Here is a 16787-nt window from a genome sequence, read left to right on the forward strand (position 1 = left end):
TAGCTGTGTGACCTCAATTTCTCTGAGGCTCAGTTTCTTTTTCTTTTTTTAAGATTTTATTTGACAGAGAGAGAGACAGCGAGAGAGGGAACAGAAGCAGGGGAAGTGGGAGAGGGAGAAGCAGACTCTCTGCCGAGCAGGGAGCCCGATGTGGGACTCGATCCCAGGACCCTGGGATCATGACCTGAGCCGAAGGCAGATGCTTAACCGACTGAGCCACCCAGGCGCCCCTGAGGCTCAGTTTCTATTCACTGTCCTATCTCAGCACCTAGAATGGTACCTGAAATGTAGTAGCACTCAGTGAATATTTGTTGAATATATTTGCCCACTTTTACCCTTCCAAGGTTTGAGAAAGCTAGTGGTTAGCCAACCCTGGGTGAAAAATTTCTGATCACAACAGTCAGGGACCAAAACTCCTTCCAAAATCCTATCGGTCTAGGACTAAATAGAAGATCCAGCCCTTGGCCTCAGGAGCTTACCATCTAGTTGGTGGGATGTGACCTGAGTAATTCTTAGAACCATTGGTGGTTTCGGAATCACTAGTGGAATCTATACGTCCCACAAATGAAAAGTAGTACAGCCGTCGATCAGACTAAGAAGGCGGCGTGAGGCTCAGTGCTAGGGTGGGAGGTACAGAGTGTAAGTGAAATGGGGACATGGAGGGAGGGATTCAGTTGGGGGCCTTCGCTTCAAGGGGAGCTCAATCATCCTAGACAGAAGAGACCAGGCACTAATGTTTATAAAGCCCTTAGAACAGTGTTTGGCCCCCAGCAAAAGTTATATATATATATGTGTGTGTGTTTATTAAATAAAAATGCTGAACTGATAGTTTTATGCCATCAAAATTTTATTTTTAAAAAAAGATATAAAAATATAGAAAAGCTTTATTCATGAAAATACCACGAGCTGCCCTCTCTCAAAGGCACTCATAAAGGGGCTACCAAAAACACTTACGTGTCTGAGATTAGAAAATATTACATACTTATGTTAGAAAAAGCATCTACAGGAGACCCCAAAGCCGGGGATCACATGGACTCAATAAGATCATCCGAGCGAAGAGACCAGTCTTCAGAAATATCCACAAAGGCAGACGGCTGCACCAGCAGGCCCTCCTGAGCCTCCCCTTGGTGCCGGGGGGCCTGGATACGCTCCTCTTCGCCGAAGACACAAGGCCTTTGGCTGGACTGCGACAAGGTGAACACGTCGTAGCTTGCCCCGCCGTGCTGGGTGGTGGTGCCTGTCCCACCAGCTACTCCCATGTCCTGCACTGCTCCCCAACAGTCCCCATGTCCAGAGAGACAGCCTTGGCCCGGATGCCACAGTCCGTAACGCGGTAGGTGAACTGGTAGGCGTGTGGCTGAACGTGGTTGGCAGGGCAGCCCAGGCCCAAGTGTAACTCATGGAAGTGCACATATACATCGTTATTCAACATGAAGGGGTGCACGGTGACCATGAACCAGTCTAGGGAGCACAGCACAGTCATTGGACTTTGTGCGGCACAGGCCGAAAACACAGAGGTGAGGATGACCATCCCTCCTATCAACTCGAACACTTTCATCCCTGTGGCCGATCAGGCAACGACGCTCAGGAAACAGGAAGCTGGCTGGTGAGGATTTCTAGAACACACAGAGACACAAAAGGCACATCATCTTATTTCCTATTTTAAGTTCAAACACAATCATTAAAAAAAAAAAATGAAGTATTTCCTTTTTTTTTTAAGATTTTTATTTATTTATTTATTCATGACAGAGAGAGAGAGAGAGGCAGAGGGAGAAGCAGGCTCCCGAGGAGCAGGGAGCCCGATGCGGGACTCGATCCCAGGACCCTGAGATCATGACCTGAGCCGAAGGCAGACGCTTAACCATCTGAGCCACCCAGGCGCCCCAAAATGAAGTATTTCCAAAAGGTTAAGAGAGTAGGACTTAAAATGTCCTCTGAACAAAGGTGAGGCAATGGATGTGTTAACTCGATTGGGCGAATTCTTTCACGATCTATTCATATGTCAAACCATCACGTTGTACACTTTCAATATCCTATAATTTTTTTAAAAAGATTTTATTTATTTATTTGTCAGAGAGAGGGCACAAGCAGTGGGGAGGGGCAGAGGGAGAGGGAGATGCAGGCTCCCCGCTGAGCAGGGAGCCCGATGCGGGACTCGATCCCGGGACCTTGAGATCATGACCTGAGCCGAAGGCAGACGCTTAACCCACTGAGCCACCCAGGCATCCCTCAATATCCTATAGTTGTATTTGTCAATTATACCTCGATAAAACTGAAAGCAAAGAAAACAGAGGAAAGGAAAACATTCTTGTGAGAGAGAACAGAATTTCAATTCTGTTGGAACTCGCGTGGCGATAGATGACCACAGCGTCTTCTCTAAGTGGCTTTACTGTGCTATTTCCGTATGAAACGCATATCCTTCATATACCAAATGAGAGTCGACCCTGGTCAGCAAAGGCATCCCTTTGTGTGCAACCCCAACCAAAAAAATGAAACTGTTTTCATGCCAAACATTAACTAAGGTGACAGGAGATCCAGTTTAATTCAAGCTGGTGGCACCCCTCCCTATTGCCTCGTGTTGGTGAGCGACAAACATAATTAAGTAAAAGCCGGAGAAGAAAATGCGGTTTATTCCTGACAACCACATATTGAAATCTCCCCAAGAGACCAAGAAATCTCCCCAAGCAAATGGATACTCCATAAACTGTCATAGTAACATCGTAAGAGACCCAGAGATTCCCCGATACGTCAATCAGGGCACCTTGTAAAATGGTGAAACTGCAGAAACAAAAAATACCGCTTTTTAATTTTACATTTTCCCATTCATATTATGCATGAAAACAATTCAAGAGCACCAGATGGAAGAAAGCGAGTCGTGGGGTTGCACCTCACACACTGGTTGGCGAGGTAGCTCATCTTCTTTGTGGCCACGGTTTGCACCTCACTGAGTCCTAATGCTTTGCTTTATAGTTTTCTTTTGTTTTCACTAGTTTTTTTTTTTTTTAATGTCTCTTCTTTTTCAATGAGAAGCTCTGCAGCCACTTCCTAGTCCTACTGCCTTTCACCTCCTAAAGAGTGGCGGGGAGAGCAAAATGGGGAGAAAAACGAGCCAGGCTAAGCAAGGACATGCATCTAAAACCCAGTATCAGAAGGAGGTGACAAACGGCACAAGGAGGGAAGAGGAGTATCATCAAATATTGTCCGAGTCCACTTACATTTTTATTTTATTTTTTTTAAAGATTTATTTATTTATTTATTTGAGAGAGCGAGAATGAGAGAGAGAGAGAGAGAGCACATGAGAGGGGGGAGGGTCAGAGGGAGAAGCAGACACCCTGCTGAGCAGGGAGCCTGACGCGGGACTCGATCCCGGGACTCCAGGATCATGACCTGAGCCGAAGGCAGTCGCTTATCCGACTGAGCCACCCAGGCGCCCCCACTTTCATTTTTAAAAAGTGAAAATGACATAAACCAAATAGAAACGCGCCCAAACTTTCAAAGGAAATGGATATGCGTAAGTGTGGGGTTTTACTTTTGTTCCCTGATGAGTTAAGTCACCCGTGCCTATACGAATCCATTCTTTGACTCTTATTATTGAGCGCCTACTATGTGCACGGCATCCCAGACATTTCTATCTTCCCCCTTCCCCAGTCGCAAAAACGGGGCTCTTCCCCTTCCTTTGATACTGATGAACTTGCTGCATTCTTTGATGGAAACCCTGGTATAAGGGGCCCCCTGGTATAAGGGGCCCCCTAGAAGAGCGCAAAGGCCTGCATGAAAGGCTTTGTTTCTAAGTCAGGCCCTTGCTGCGATGGGTGCGGACCGCGCCTCCGTATCTCTCTCCTGAATGACTCCTCATTCTCTCTCGGGGGCGCTGGCTGTAGAGAGAAGTCTAAGGGGTCTGCCGGGCTCCTTCCTTCCCTCTTGGTTCGTTCTGGTGTCTCCTGGGACTGCCTTTTTGTCTTGCACAAGCAGAAACAGAAGTAGCAGCAACAAAACAGAGAAACGGACCCCCTTGCCCCTCCAAAAAAACAAAACACACAAAATAAAAGAGCAACAACCACAACAAACCGCAAGTCCACCCTGATGCCGGTTGGTCTTAGAGGATGACTCAACAGTTACGTAAACAAACCGCTGGCTCTGGAATGACGCCCGATGCTTGCTGAGGTCATCGCTCCATCGCCAGCGCGCCATCCACTCTGTCCGGGTCTCACGGAGCCCACCCTGCCCGAGCGGGTTCTCGGAGTGGCTTTCTCTCCCTCTCTCGCCTTCTCCCTGCCCTTACCGTCATCTCATAACCAGGACCTATTTGCCCTGAACAAAAACCTCCCCCTTGAAGGAGTCCCCGGACTAGGCCAAAGAAACAATCCTTCTCTTCCATTTTGGTTGTCCCAACCCTAAACTGAGACCCCAAGTTTACGGCTGGGTTCCGGTGCCGGGGTGGGGTTGGGGGGGAGTTCAGCCTTCCGTTTCTCCAGCATCTTCCCTCTCCCCCTCCCCCCGCTCATGAATAATCCAAACAGGGTTATAAAAAGCCCGGAGTCTCTGAGAAATAAGACAGCCATCCCGCAAGCCATAATTTGAGACCACCTCACCCTCTGCACTGAATCAGTCTCGAAGAAAGGGGTTTAGTAACGCCACTGAGTTTGGGGGTGCATTTAGCACAAATCTCCAAACTCAGGACCGTCTCTCTGTTGTCCGGTTTTTCCCAGGCAGGAGCAGATGGCCACACAAGGGGAAGCACACCTTCGAGCTCAGAGAAAACTTAAAAATGAAGTCAGGGGGAGCCACGTACAAGACGGAGGAGTGGGGGGACCAGGAGGAGAGCAGAATGCACTTGCTAATGAGCTCGCTAACCCCAGCTTCGTGCCGCACTTCGGGAGTCGTTCTGTTTTGCTGAGGACAGGTCATCGGCGCTGGGCAGCCCCCCCCTTTCCTCCTGCCCAACATTCCCAGGCCAGGGTAGAGGGGGTGTGTGTGTGTGGGGGGTGGATGGTGACAAGCCATTCCCAACACAGTGCGAAATCATCACATCAGCTGGCTTTTCTAACTTCTAGCTGACGCGTGCTGGCAGAATGGGACCAGACAGGCGAGGGACAGGGTAGGCTCTGCTCAGTGGCAGAAGAGGAAGAAGAAGGCCGAGGGGCTACCGATGGGAAGGGGCGCCAGAAGAGCAGATTTTGTGGGGGGGGGGGGCTGCCAAATGGAAGGTATTCGTAGCATCCCTGGAGCTGTGGACAGAATCCTATTTAAAGTCTCCAGAAATCTTCAGCGCTAAGGGGAGCTGAGGACAAGGAAGAAATAAATGCAGAGAAGGGAGTGCTCACCTTGGGACCACTGTCCAGCTTCTTGAGGAGGAGGAGGAGGAAGGGGAAAAGGAGGAAGAGGAGGAGGTTGGGCATTTAGAAAGCAAGGCTCAGGGTTTGCATTACCATAGCCCCATTTTGACTTGATTGCAAATTAGCCCCCGACATTCCAGAAGCAATGAGTTTCGGTGCATTCGTGCAGCGAGCAGGGCTCTGCTGTCGGTCCAAGCCTTTCTGAGCTGAGCTATAGAGGCCCACAGACCCAAAGCTGCTAATGGCCCCTGGATGCAAAATGTTTGCTTTCCCGGCAGCAACTGAGCACAGTGGCTTTCTGTTTCTCTCCATGTGGTCCATGCGTATATATTTTCCATTAGTTCTTTTGACAGAGTTTTCCTCCTTGCCTTTCTTTTTTTTCAAGAACTCCCTAATAAGCCCAATTCTTAATAAATCTTTTTCATTCACTCATTCATTCATTCATTCATCTTCTACATTTCAAAAAAATCATGAAATGTTTCACTTTGGGAACATGAACTCTATTTCTTCATGTCTTACAAGAAAGAGATTGGATATTGGCATAAACACAGAGCATTTCTAATCTCGGGAAGAAAAGACCCTTTTTGAAAGAGACAAAAGCTGCAGACCAAATTAGTTTTGTGCTGTTTGTGCTTGGTGAGAGCAGACGGGGTTTTTGTTTTTGTTTTTGTTTTTGTTTTGCCTTCCCATCTCCTCTGATGTCATTAGAGACACATATGAACCCTTTGCATGGGGATTGGGGAGGGGAATTAGCTAAACATTTCCACATCTGGTTTTGGAACGGTTTGGAAAAAGAACTCACTCCATAGGCTCCTGGAAGCTTTTGGGGTCGACAGTTACTTATTTTTAAAATTCAGTATACTCATGACAGCATAGTTATCAATTGTATATTGTTTTCCCAGTATCTTGTTGTCAAAACAAAAGGAAACAGAGGGGAAAAGGAAACTCCAAAGCAGTATGCAATTATCTCGGGGAAATAGAACTGTCAGGGTTTTGATTTGCAGCAAAGTTGGTTCGCTCTCTTGCAGCTGATGCGAAGAAAAATGAATCTGAGCTGGAGCAAAGATTCTTTCACAAAACAAGAAACAGAAAAAAGGCTCCTAACACTCTGTGAACTCTGTAGTTCAGAAATTCAAATCGTCACCTTCTGACTGTGTCCTGCCAGCCTCCTCCAGGTTCTGGAGGCTTTTCAAGTGGAAGTTCTTTTGATAAAGCCCAGTTTTAAAGAATTCGTTGGTTCACTGCTCTCAAAGAAAGTGAGGATTGTGATTATATTAATGATGTCAAAGGCACATTAAAGCGAGTTCGAAAATTAAATACCTGCTTTTGGTGGAATTTACGTGAATTCGAGAGAATCTGGGTCCGGTTCAGTTTGCCAGCCTCGCAAAGCACAGTGTTAAAGTAACCACACGTTATTCATCATCGTGCACAGAAGAATTATGAACTGCTAATGCTTAACAATGTCCACTTTCTCAACAGAGGAAAACACCTTGCCTCAACCCTAGAAAAGTCATCATTAAAATTAAATGAAAAGGTAATCATTAAAAAAAGGTTTTCTGATTCTAAGAGTACCTGCAGAAAAGTGGACGGATGCAGAAAAGGAAACAGAAGAAAACACTTCTTAATCTTTAAAGTAACCACTGTTAAATTTTTGGTTTATATATTTCTGGATTTTCGGGGGATACATATATATATGTATGTATAAAATATGTATATATGTAAAATATTTATATAAGTAAAATATATAAAATATATATTTATACATATATGAATATATACATATATAAATATATAATATATATTTTTATACATAACAAATATATTTTATATATATTATCTATAACATTATATATGTATATATATAAAATCCAAAGTCACTTCTGGAAAAAAAAAGCCAAGGCTTTTTGAAAGCTGTTTTTAATTTTTGACATTGAATTTGAAAGCAATCAAAGCATTATTTTTGCTTGGGCCATCTGGTTTTGTTCTTATAATCTGTTAAGCTATCAAGCATAGTTTAAATGTCATGGTTCATCTCATGCACAAATAAAGGTTGCGAAATAAGTAAGAGCCCAAGCTCCTTGTAAGAGAAGTTTTCGTTGGGTCACAACTTTCGTTACTAAAAGGTGCGTGGTCCGATGTGAAGTGAAACCATCTCGAGGCTACGCAACAAGGGTAAACCATACCCTGACGGAACATAAGTATTTCCAAATAAATACAGAAAGCCATATTTTAGTGGAAGTCGCAAGTATCAGGTCATGGGAACTCCTTCCCTGTCGTGCAGAGAAGCTGAGTTAGTGTGATTTTTAAAGCTGAACAGAGGGATGGATTTCATAATCTCCCTAAAATGTAAGGAAAATCCCCAAGGCATGCTCCTAATTCAGTGTATGTTTTAATGTAATCATTTATTTGAGTTTGATTTTTTTTCAGAAAACTAAACCCTTTGCCACCAAGCCCCAGAGTCCCCTCTCGTTTTAAAAGACAAGGTGAGTTTGTGTCTGCACAGAACGCCCAGCCCCATGGCAACGCGGCTGCATTTTTAACCCCCTAGCCGTCTCTGGGTCGTCTGCCCGGACCAGATAAAGGCCTGTTTGCCTGAGATGATTTCCCGATGTTCCCGACTGAAGGCAGGGATCGAATCAGATGCTCCTTCAAGGGCTTCACCGCCCTCTTGGATACACCTGTGTCAATAAATGAGGGCTCTAGATGGCTTCCAGAAATGGCCAGGCGCATTCCTCTCTCCCTTTCAAAGCTGGGATGTTTGGGTACAGGTTTTCTTAAAGCGAGGTGCACATGTACGGCCCTAGTGGAAAGGTAGCTTAAGTCCAAATCAAAGCACGGTTGACTTTATAGGCTGTTTGGCTGATTTTTAACTGACCTGACCAATATGCTCCTTTCCCAAATCCAGAGCCTCCTGGTGGATGTTCCACCCAGAACGTGGCTACTTGGTGCTCAGCAAATATTTATTGCATGAAAGAAAGAAGGAATCAGTGAATGACCACCAGCCACCTGCCCCTGCGCTTCCTCGTCCGGTCCCTGAGAGCCTGAATCTGGTTACTGGCTAACCCCCTACACCCTGCTTCCCCCAAACTCTCGGCTGAAGGGCCGGAGGAGCAACAGAGTATTTCTTGGTAGAGAGGGCAGGGCCCCTGTCAAGGGTCAAGGGTCAAGGTCCCCACTCACTGATGCCAAGGGCTTTACATCTGCTCAGCACAACAGTACGCCCTGCCCTCAATGAGCTCTTGACCAGCCGTACCAGCTAGAGCCAGGACTTCTTCTCTGCCCCCCCCCCCCCCCCCCCCCCCCCCCCCCCCGCCCAGGTCGCTGTCCTCCTTCTTGCGGTTGAGCACCCAAACCAGTGTCAGCCCGCCTGGGGTCAGCCACAGATTCACAGGCTATCCCCAATCCGCTGGTCTCGGCCAAGTAAACTCGGTCCACCTCTAGAGAAGACAAGGTGCAACTGTCCTCTGATCTGGCTTTCCCTGGGAGGAAAGAAGAAATTCTCAAGCCCCAGCCAGACCAAGTCCGGGCAACCGAGAGCCACGGTGTGGTCAGAGCCGGAAGCCTCGGGCCCACGGGCTCTGCCGAGCAAGGGGGTGCCCGGCAGGGGCTTGCCGGGGTCCCTGGGCCGACGGGGGCCCGCGGATGGACTGCCTTGGCCAGGAGGAGCAAGCTCAAGCCCCGGGCCGCATATCGGGTGCCCGCTGGGAGCACCTCTGCGCGCCCACTGCCCGCCCCCAGCACGGCCGCGGAGACCGCACGGCGGCTCCCGGGGAATCGGACGCAGAAGGGGTGAAGGCTCCCCGACCGCAAGCTGCCCCTGGGCTCCCTCTGGGCTGGCCTCTCGGCTCTGCCGATCCAGGGCAAGAGAGAGATCTGGGCCAACGCCAGGTTTTGTTTCAACGTCCCCCAGCTGGAGGGCTCCCCAAAATGCTTTGAAGTTGACCCCATCTTCACATAGGCTATCATATCTCACCGGGATCACTCTCCCTTCCTCTTACCCTGTACCTTTTATATGACAAAGGTTTGATCCTGGGTGTGAAAGCTCCTTATCCTTGCAATACCAAAAGACTTAGGGCAGAGAGTTGGCTTAGTACCTTCTTCGCGCAATTAGCATTTGGTTCAAATATATACATACTATGTGACATTGTGAGTCAGCTACACTTCAGTTAAAACAACACATTGCAGGGGCGCCTGGGGGCTCAGTCGGTTAAGCGTCCGACTCTGGATCTCAGCTCAGGTCTTGATCTCAGGGTCACGAGTTCGAGTTGCAAACACGTTGCAAAAAATATATATACCTAATGGGTTGAACTTGTGTTCATCATCTGTATATGATAACATATAAATAAGTAAAAATAAATATGTAAATATAGATAATGTTAAAATATAAAATGCTGATCTATTATATTATTATCTCTGATAATATATACATATGTGATATATAATACTATTAAAATATATTTTAACAACAAAAAGAGGTCTCCTTTGCCCTGACAAGCCATCATTCCCTTAACAGAGAATAAAGAACTCTTATGAAATTTTTCTCAAGGGCCAGGACTTGAAATATATGTATATAATATATGCAAATATATGTGCATATGGATATTATACATGCAAATATATTTGTTATATAATATATAACACTCCTGGTCACTGTCTTCCTTCCTTCTATATCTGTCTATTTAATATAAATTATAATATATATTACATATATATTTATGGATTGAATTGTGTCTCCCCAAATTCATATTTGAAGTCCTAACTCCCAGTACCTCAGAATGTGATCTTATTTGGAAATAGGGTCTTTACAGAAAGAATCAAGTTAAAATGAGGTCATTGGGGTGGTCCCTAATCCATTATGACTGATGTTCTTATAAGAAGGGGACGTTTGGACACAGAGAGCTACACAGAGGGAAGATAATGTGAAGACACATGGGGGACGACAGCCACGGGACAGGCGTGAATGAAGCATTCGCAAGCTCAAGTATGCCCAGAACTGTCAGCAAACACCAGAAACTAGAAGAGGCAAAGAAGGATCCTCTCCTAGAGCTGTCAGAGAGAACACGGCCCTTCTGATTTTGGACTTCCAGCTTCCAGGACTATGAGAGTGTAGATTTCTGTCATTTTATTTATTTATTTTTAAATATTTTATTTATTTATTTTAGAGAGAGAGAGTACAAGGGGGAAGGGGCAGAGGGAGAGGGACAAGCAGACTCCCCGCTGAGCAGGGAGCCCGATGTGGGGCTCGACCCCAGGACCCAGAGAGCATGACCTGAGCTGAAGGCAGATGTTTAACCGACTGCACCACCCTGGTGCCCCAAGATTTCTGTTGTTTTAAGCCACCTAGTTTGTGGTATTTTGTACAGCATCCCTTACAAACCAATAAATATATTTTACCAACCATCTGAACAGACACACACACGCGTCCTTCCTGAGATAAGGGCTTGCAACTAACTATGAATGTTCTGACTCCATGTCTTGCTACAACCTTAAATTCCATTCAGAATCACAAAGCTGGTGAGACTACAGGGAACGGAGACAGGAAGCGAGGATGAGAGGAGCCACCCCAAGGGACGCTCGTGCTGGTGCTCCTCGTCTACAGGGGAAGCAGAATGGGGATGGTGGTGAGGTTAGCATAATGTCAGGAAGACTTTCCTATTCTAAAAGTTGTCCGCGATCTCTGAAGGCCCCTCACCAGGGGTGCTCTTTCCAAACTTCTGGCACTGGATTGAAAAGGCTGGGGCTCTGCTCCTTGGAACTACATCTATGGAGGCCCTAGCACAGCTGTAGGATGAGCGCTCCAAAGTATAAATAGTTTCTGTTTAACCCAGAAAGGAGGAGTCGTCGTGACTTCTTTTCTATGCTTATGCTTCTTCGCGACGTTTTAAGCAATGGCAGAACCCAAAGATTTTTAAGTTTGTTTGAACATAGATGGGTCACCTATGGCAACAGGTCTCAAACATTTCCTTTTATTTGGGTGTCTTCTCTTTGCAGAGACCCCCCCCCACAATAGAGTGTGCTCTCTCCTGTTATCTCCCTAGATCCTTACAGCTCTCCCGTAAGGCTCCCCAAAGACAGGCATTGCATGTTAAAACTGTGGAAATGGGAACCCAGAAGGGCAGAGAGCCTTGGCCAACATCACGATTGGAGATATGCCTCTGGGCCTCGGGCCCTCCCACCTGCCTGCCTGGCTTCTCTTCCCTCCTTTTATACCGTATAGAATGTTGTGAGTTGTTCTGAGTTAATCAATGTGGAAAGAAAGGGAAAGTCCTGCAGTGGTCTGAGCGGGGGACTCCTGTGCCAAGATCCCTGGCAGAGTTCTGCTCCAGCGTCTGATGGTGGCCCAGTGATTCAGGACACGGAGCCACAACCAACTCCCACTCAGCTGAGGTCGCTAAGCAAACCAAAGCACAGGGGGCCTCTGGGAGCAACTTCCCACAGCTGGGGAAAAGGTGAGTGAAGCTCTAAGATGGCAAATGGCAGTGAGGGGCAAGCACCAAGCTTTCTAGAACCGGCCAAGATATGCAAAAGACAAGAGGAAGGACGGAGTATTCACAGACGGGAGAGGGCAGACCCCGTGAGACCCCAGCTGAGCAGGGAGTTTGTGCTTGGTCAAGTTTTCTTTTCATTCCTGAGTTATGGAACAAAGACAGAGCCCGAGGCCACCCATTAGCCGGGGCCATTCATCAGAGGCAGCTGCCTGACCATAGAGACTAAAATTCCTTTGAAGAAGGAAGGAAGGAAATGAACGCTGATTGAAGTTAGGAAACTCACTAAAGTCACAGAGCTTGTAAATGGCAAAGACAGGACTGGAAGCATCTGCCATGCTCACGGAGCCTCCATAGTTTTCTTTCTAGTATATTCCACCACTGAGACAGTAAACACTGGGAAAGTATTTAAAAAAGAGGGCACACAAAAGCATAGATTGTTTATGGGGATCAGAGTCTAGGGTGATGGGGAGGTGGGGGAAATTAATAGCTTTTCAAGGAGAGGAAACGGAGTGGGGAAGAAAGGCCATAAATGAGAGACAGAAATTCCAAGGCCCTGGGAGAAGATCAGTCTAGATCACTGTTTATATTTTATCACTCCTTATATTTTAGACTCCTTGAGAACAAGCAGTCATTTCTGATTTCCATGTAACACATTTCTTCCAGGAGCTGTACGCGTACCCAGAACATAATGAACCTTAGGACACACTGTATATTCAGGCCTTCCCGATCTAGTTTGACAAGGGAAACGTGTATGGCTTCTGTACAAAGCGACCAAATATGGCAACCCCAAGCTATGAAGAATGGCCTGCAGGCTCACCCAATAAATCTTTCTGAATGGAAAAAGGGTACCACACATTCCCCAACTCTCACATTTGTTACGGACACGGGGGATCACATATTCCCAATTCCACTCCAAGGACAGAGATTGTGTCTTTTTTGATTTCATCATGTCTTTACAAAGAAGGCTGGGCTTTATTTACTAAGCCTGGATGTTTGGGAAGCTCCAGACAGGGCTCGGATGAGAGTGCGGGGCGGGGGAACAGACAGCCAAATGTAGATTCAGCGGGTCATTTTACATCAGAACCGTGTTCTACGCAGCTAAGGCTGGGTTGGCTTTTCGCAAACATTTTGGTGTTCACTTAAAAAAAAAAAAGCCTACTTAGTGAGCATAAAGAAAGCGGTAGGGCTGGGTGCTCTTTATTCCTGGTCGAAGCCATTAGCTGGAGATGTTACAGAAAGGAATTGAATTTATTTCCCTCCAATAAGACCATCTGGCGTTCTCTCAGACTCTGTATGAAGAATCTTATATTGTTTGAGCCATGCTCTGGCTCATAATAAGAGTTGAACAACTGTGGCACCCACCTGTTCCAAATCAAGACTGGGGTATTAAGATCAGCAGTGCTGACCCATTAGAAGGGCCTGACCATTTTGCGTGGAAGGCGAACCCCTCCTAAGCCCAGGGATTAGCATGTTCACATTGGGACAATAACCGAAGCAGGTGCTCATTCTGTGGGTGTTTCAGAGTCATTTTTCTGGCTGCCTAGAGGTGGAAGCTGAAATAGAATAAGTCCTCGAGGGCATGACCCCCAGACAGGGAACGGGGAGATAAGGGAGACGCTCCTTGTTCTTTGCTTCCTTGGAAAATGGAAAGAGAAACTCTTGGTACAAAATGGCAGCTGCCTTGGCCCTTCTGTTGTGCCACAGAATGAGGGGTGAAAGAGTATGAAGGATTAAAGAAGTATGAAGGATTCTCTCTGTCAGGGGGTATGGCCATTCAGTAAGGTGAGGTACGTGTAGATTCTGAGCGTCTAAATAAGCAATACTTTCAAAAGGGCCACCTTATCATTATTTGTAAAATAAACCGATTTTCATTGAGGAGGGCTTCTCTTTTGCCTCCCTTTTTGAGATTCTGCTTGTTGGAGATTGTAGACCTGGCCGGGGGGTATTTTTTTTTTAATCAGGTTTTAGGTAGCATTTATTACTTCTAAACATAAGAATTTCTGGCTTTATTTTGCCTTCGTCTTAAGATTCCATGAACCTGTAAGGGTGACTGGAAATCTGACACTCGGACGTTCTGGTTCTTATTGCCCCTGTATGGACACATCCTTGGGACTTCCAGGTTTGGCTAATTGGATATTGGGGCTAATAAGTGGTCTCGGTGAGGAGGTTATGGAGGAGACAATGACTTAATTCACTTTATAGGGCACAAAGGGGTGAGACTGTTATGTGGACAGAAAAGGGGTGAGTAAGAAGTCATTATTGGTAAGTAATAAAGTCCTGGAGCGTTTACGGCAGGGCAGTCTAGTAGCTAAGGGGCTTTGATGTGTCACAGAGACCCGAATGAAACTGTGCTCTGGTTTTACTAGCTGTGAAAACTTGGGCATGTTACTTTCTTTCTTTCTTTTTTTAAGAGAGAGAGAGCATGCACACGAGTGGAGGGGGGAGGGGCAGAGGGAGAGGGAGAGAGAGAGAATCTCAAGAAGGCTCCACGCCCAGCACAGAGCCCCACATGGGGCTCTATCTGACGACCCTGACATCACGGCCTGAGCTGAAATCAAGAATTGGATGCCTAACTGACTGTGCCACCCAGGCGCCCCAAGGGCATGTTACTTTCTGAGCGTTGTCTTCCTCATGTGTAAAATGAGGAGAGTAAAAATAGCAGCCTTAATACTTCACAGTTTTGTGTGATGATTACAGAAGACCGTGAGGGTAAAACTATTTCGTAGGGTTCCTGACACCCGAGCCCTCGATAAATGGGAGCTACTATTAAAATTATTATCGATGAATGTAGAAACTCAAGTAAACTGCCCTGAAACACTGTCACAGCTCCTGATCTATTTTTTTGTGCTGACGTCTAAAAAACACTGAGTTCTTCAAAGGCCTGGGAGTTGGAGATATACAGATCTGAGCTTGAACTGAGGCTCTGTCCCGTCCTAGCTGTGTGACCTTGGGCAAGTCACTTGCCCCTCCCGGTCTCCATTTCCTCATCGAAAGCGGGGCCAGTTGAAATAACCACCTCACAGGACGGGAGGACTGAGTGAGGTATGAGGAGCTGCACATACAGGGCCTGGCAGAGAGCAAGTGCCCAGTAAATGGCAACTGTAGAATAGGCTTGGGCAGACAGCCTGGCCGCAGGTTTCCTCCCCACCACCCCCTCGTTAGTCCCAACTAGAGTGCCATCAATCTGCCCCTCTCCTTGGGGGTTGCTGGAAATTCCTGGCGCAGATGTCTCCTACGGGGACGAATTTTGGATATTCCTCCGTCCACCCCTGTTACCATTGAATTATGGGGAGAGAGAAGGAGAGAAGAACCATTGAGAGCGAGAGAAGAAAACAAACGTCTTCTGTATACTCCGGCCCTGGCGAGCCCAGGCGTTTGCCTGAAATAGGTGTTCGGTAAATACTTGAGGAATGTATGTACAAATGAATGAAAAAGCAAGGTGGCAGGCAGGCATCCGGGAACGGACAGGAAGAAATGAGAGTCATGGCAAACTCTCCCCGACTTGGCCAGCACAACATCTCTCTCTCGGGGGCCTCCCCTGGCCATGGGCCGTGGCCACCCCCATATCCTTCAATCCCTTCAAGATCCCCCAGACAGAAGCTCGAGGGTGGACCAGGGCTCCCCACTTTGGGTCTAGAGCCCCCAAGGCTCTCTGCTTCGGGCAGAAAATAGCTTCATTCTAAGGCGGGTCTCAGCGAGCTCCTCAAGGGATCTCCAGATACCATCCCTTCCACCACAAGGAGGTTCCTTCCTTGTCCCGAGACCACGTGCCAGGGGACAGACCCACTGGTCCACTTCCGTTCTTCCTTCACACGTGGAAGCAGCCTGACTCCCAGGTCTGGCCGTGAATCATGTGCAAATGAGTGAGGACAACTGTACGCACAGGTAGATTGACACAAGCATTGGACCCGCGTGCTGACCGCGGAAGGGACTGAGGCCGAGGATGATGCTTCCTATGGGCAACGTTTAAAACCTTATGTGCTGTGATTTCTCAGCGCCTTTCATGAGCTCCATTTCTGTTCTGACATTTGTTTCAAATAAGGTTTCCTTCCATAAAAATACCACTTAAGGACACACACGCAGAATATGCATTTGGCTTTTCCTGGGTGTTAAATATCTTATTTGATGTGCTGATTTTCCAACCACATTGCTGGGAAATTAACATACACTTAATTGCCTGTGTCACAACCTCTCAATACAGAAGCAGCAGCGATTTGGATCCTGAATCCTCAATTTCTTTACCTCTTGTTCTCTGTGAGCCCCTAGCCTGGTTTTCCCACCCAACCTCCAGTTACCCACAAATTCTACCAATGGCACATAAAAGCAGGCAAAACATCTCCAAAAAAATAAAAAATAAAAAAATAGACAAGGAATTGGAAAAAGAGTGTGAGAATTCTACCCTACACGATGTGATTAAAAGTAAAGGAAGTATTTTAAAATGACCCCTTAAGCCAGCCCTTCCGAACACATGTAGCTTTCTGATTGGTTCCACACTCACCATCTCTGGCTCGATCTGGTTCTGGGGGGTCTGACTCAGCAAGCTTTTATCTCATTCCCCACGTGCTGAGAGCGAGCGGTCTCTATAAGTTGCCCTTTTATTGTGAAAATAGAAAATACTGGAGAAAACCAGAGCTGACTTCCCATGCAGGCAGTTCCAGCTCTTGGGTCGGTGGATGAGCCCCAGGGAGTGTGTGCAGGGGACCCCGAGGTGGGGGTAAACTGGGGCCTAATGGCAGTTGGTGGGGAGCAGCTGCAGGAGGGGACAGCGTCCATGGAGGGTAGAATTGGAAGTTGGACTTCTGTACAGAGCTGTTCAAGTTGACCTGACCCGGGGTTGAATTCTAGCCCTCGGTATATGTTACTGGCTTACACTTTGACATTAGATGCCCAAGGGGTGGGGGAGTGAGTCAGGGGCGCAAAGAAGGACCTTGGCCTCCTTCCGGAGTCACAGCACTACTGGGGA

The 16787-nt window shown here is 47.0% G+C and overlaps 2 protein-coding genes across 2 annotated transcripts in view; both read right to left on the reverse strand.

Annotated features, from left to right (window-relative positions):
• Positions 1 to 839: 839 nt before the first annotated feature.
• On the reverse strand, positions 840 to 1558 carry PLAC1 (placenta enriched 1). The gene is given in 2 exon segments (XM_045868980.3): positions 840 to 1264; positions 1267 to 1558. Coding segments are annotated over 2 exon segments (531 nt in total). The 3' UTR covers positions 840 to 1025.
• Positions 1559 to 1593: 35 nt separating this feature from the next.
• Positions 1594 to 16787, reverse strand: part of PABIR2 (PABIR family member 2) — a 207154-nt gene continuing 191960 nt past the window's right edge. The window contains exon 10 of the mRNA XM_064574592.1: positions 1594 to 1616. Coding sequence (XP_064430662.1) covers position 1616 — 1 coding nt within the window. The 3' untranslated portion in view covers positions 1594 to 1615. The remainder of the gene's footprint in view (positions 1617 to 16787) is intronic.

The sequence above is a fragment of the Mirounga angustirostris genome, unplaced genomic scaffold (genome assembly GCF_029215605.1).
Source record: "Mirounga angustirostris isolate CCGP_5_RB_7025 unplaced genomic scaffold, mMirAng1.0.hap1 SCAF_11, whole genome shotgun sequence".
Lineage (NCBI taxonomy): Eukaryota > Metazoa > Chordata > Mammalia > Carnivora > Phocidae > Mirounga > Mirounga angustirostris.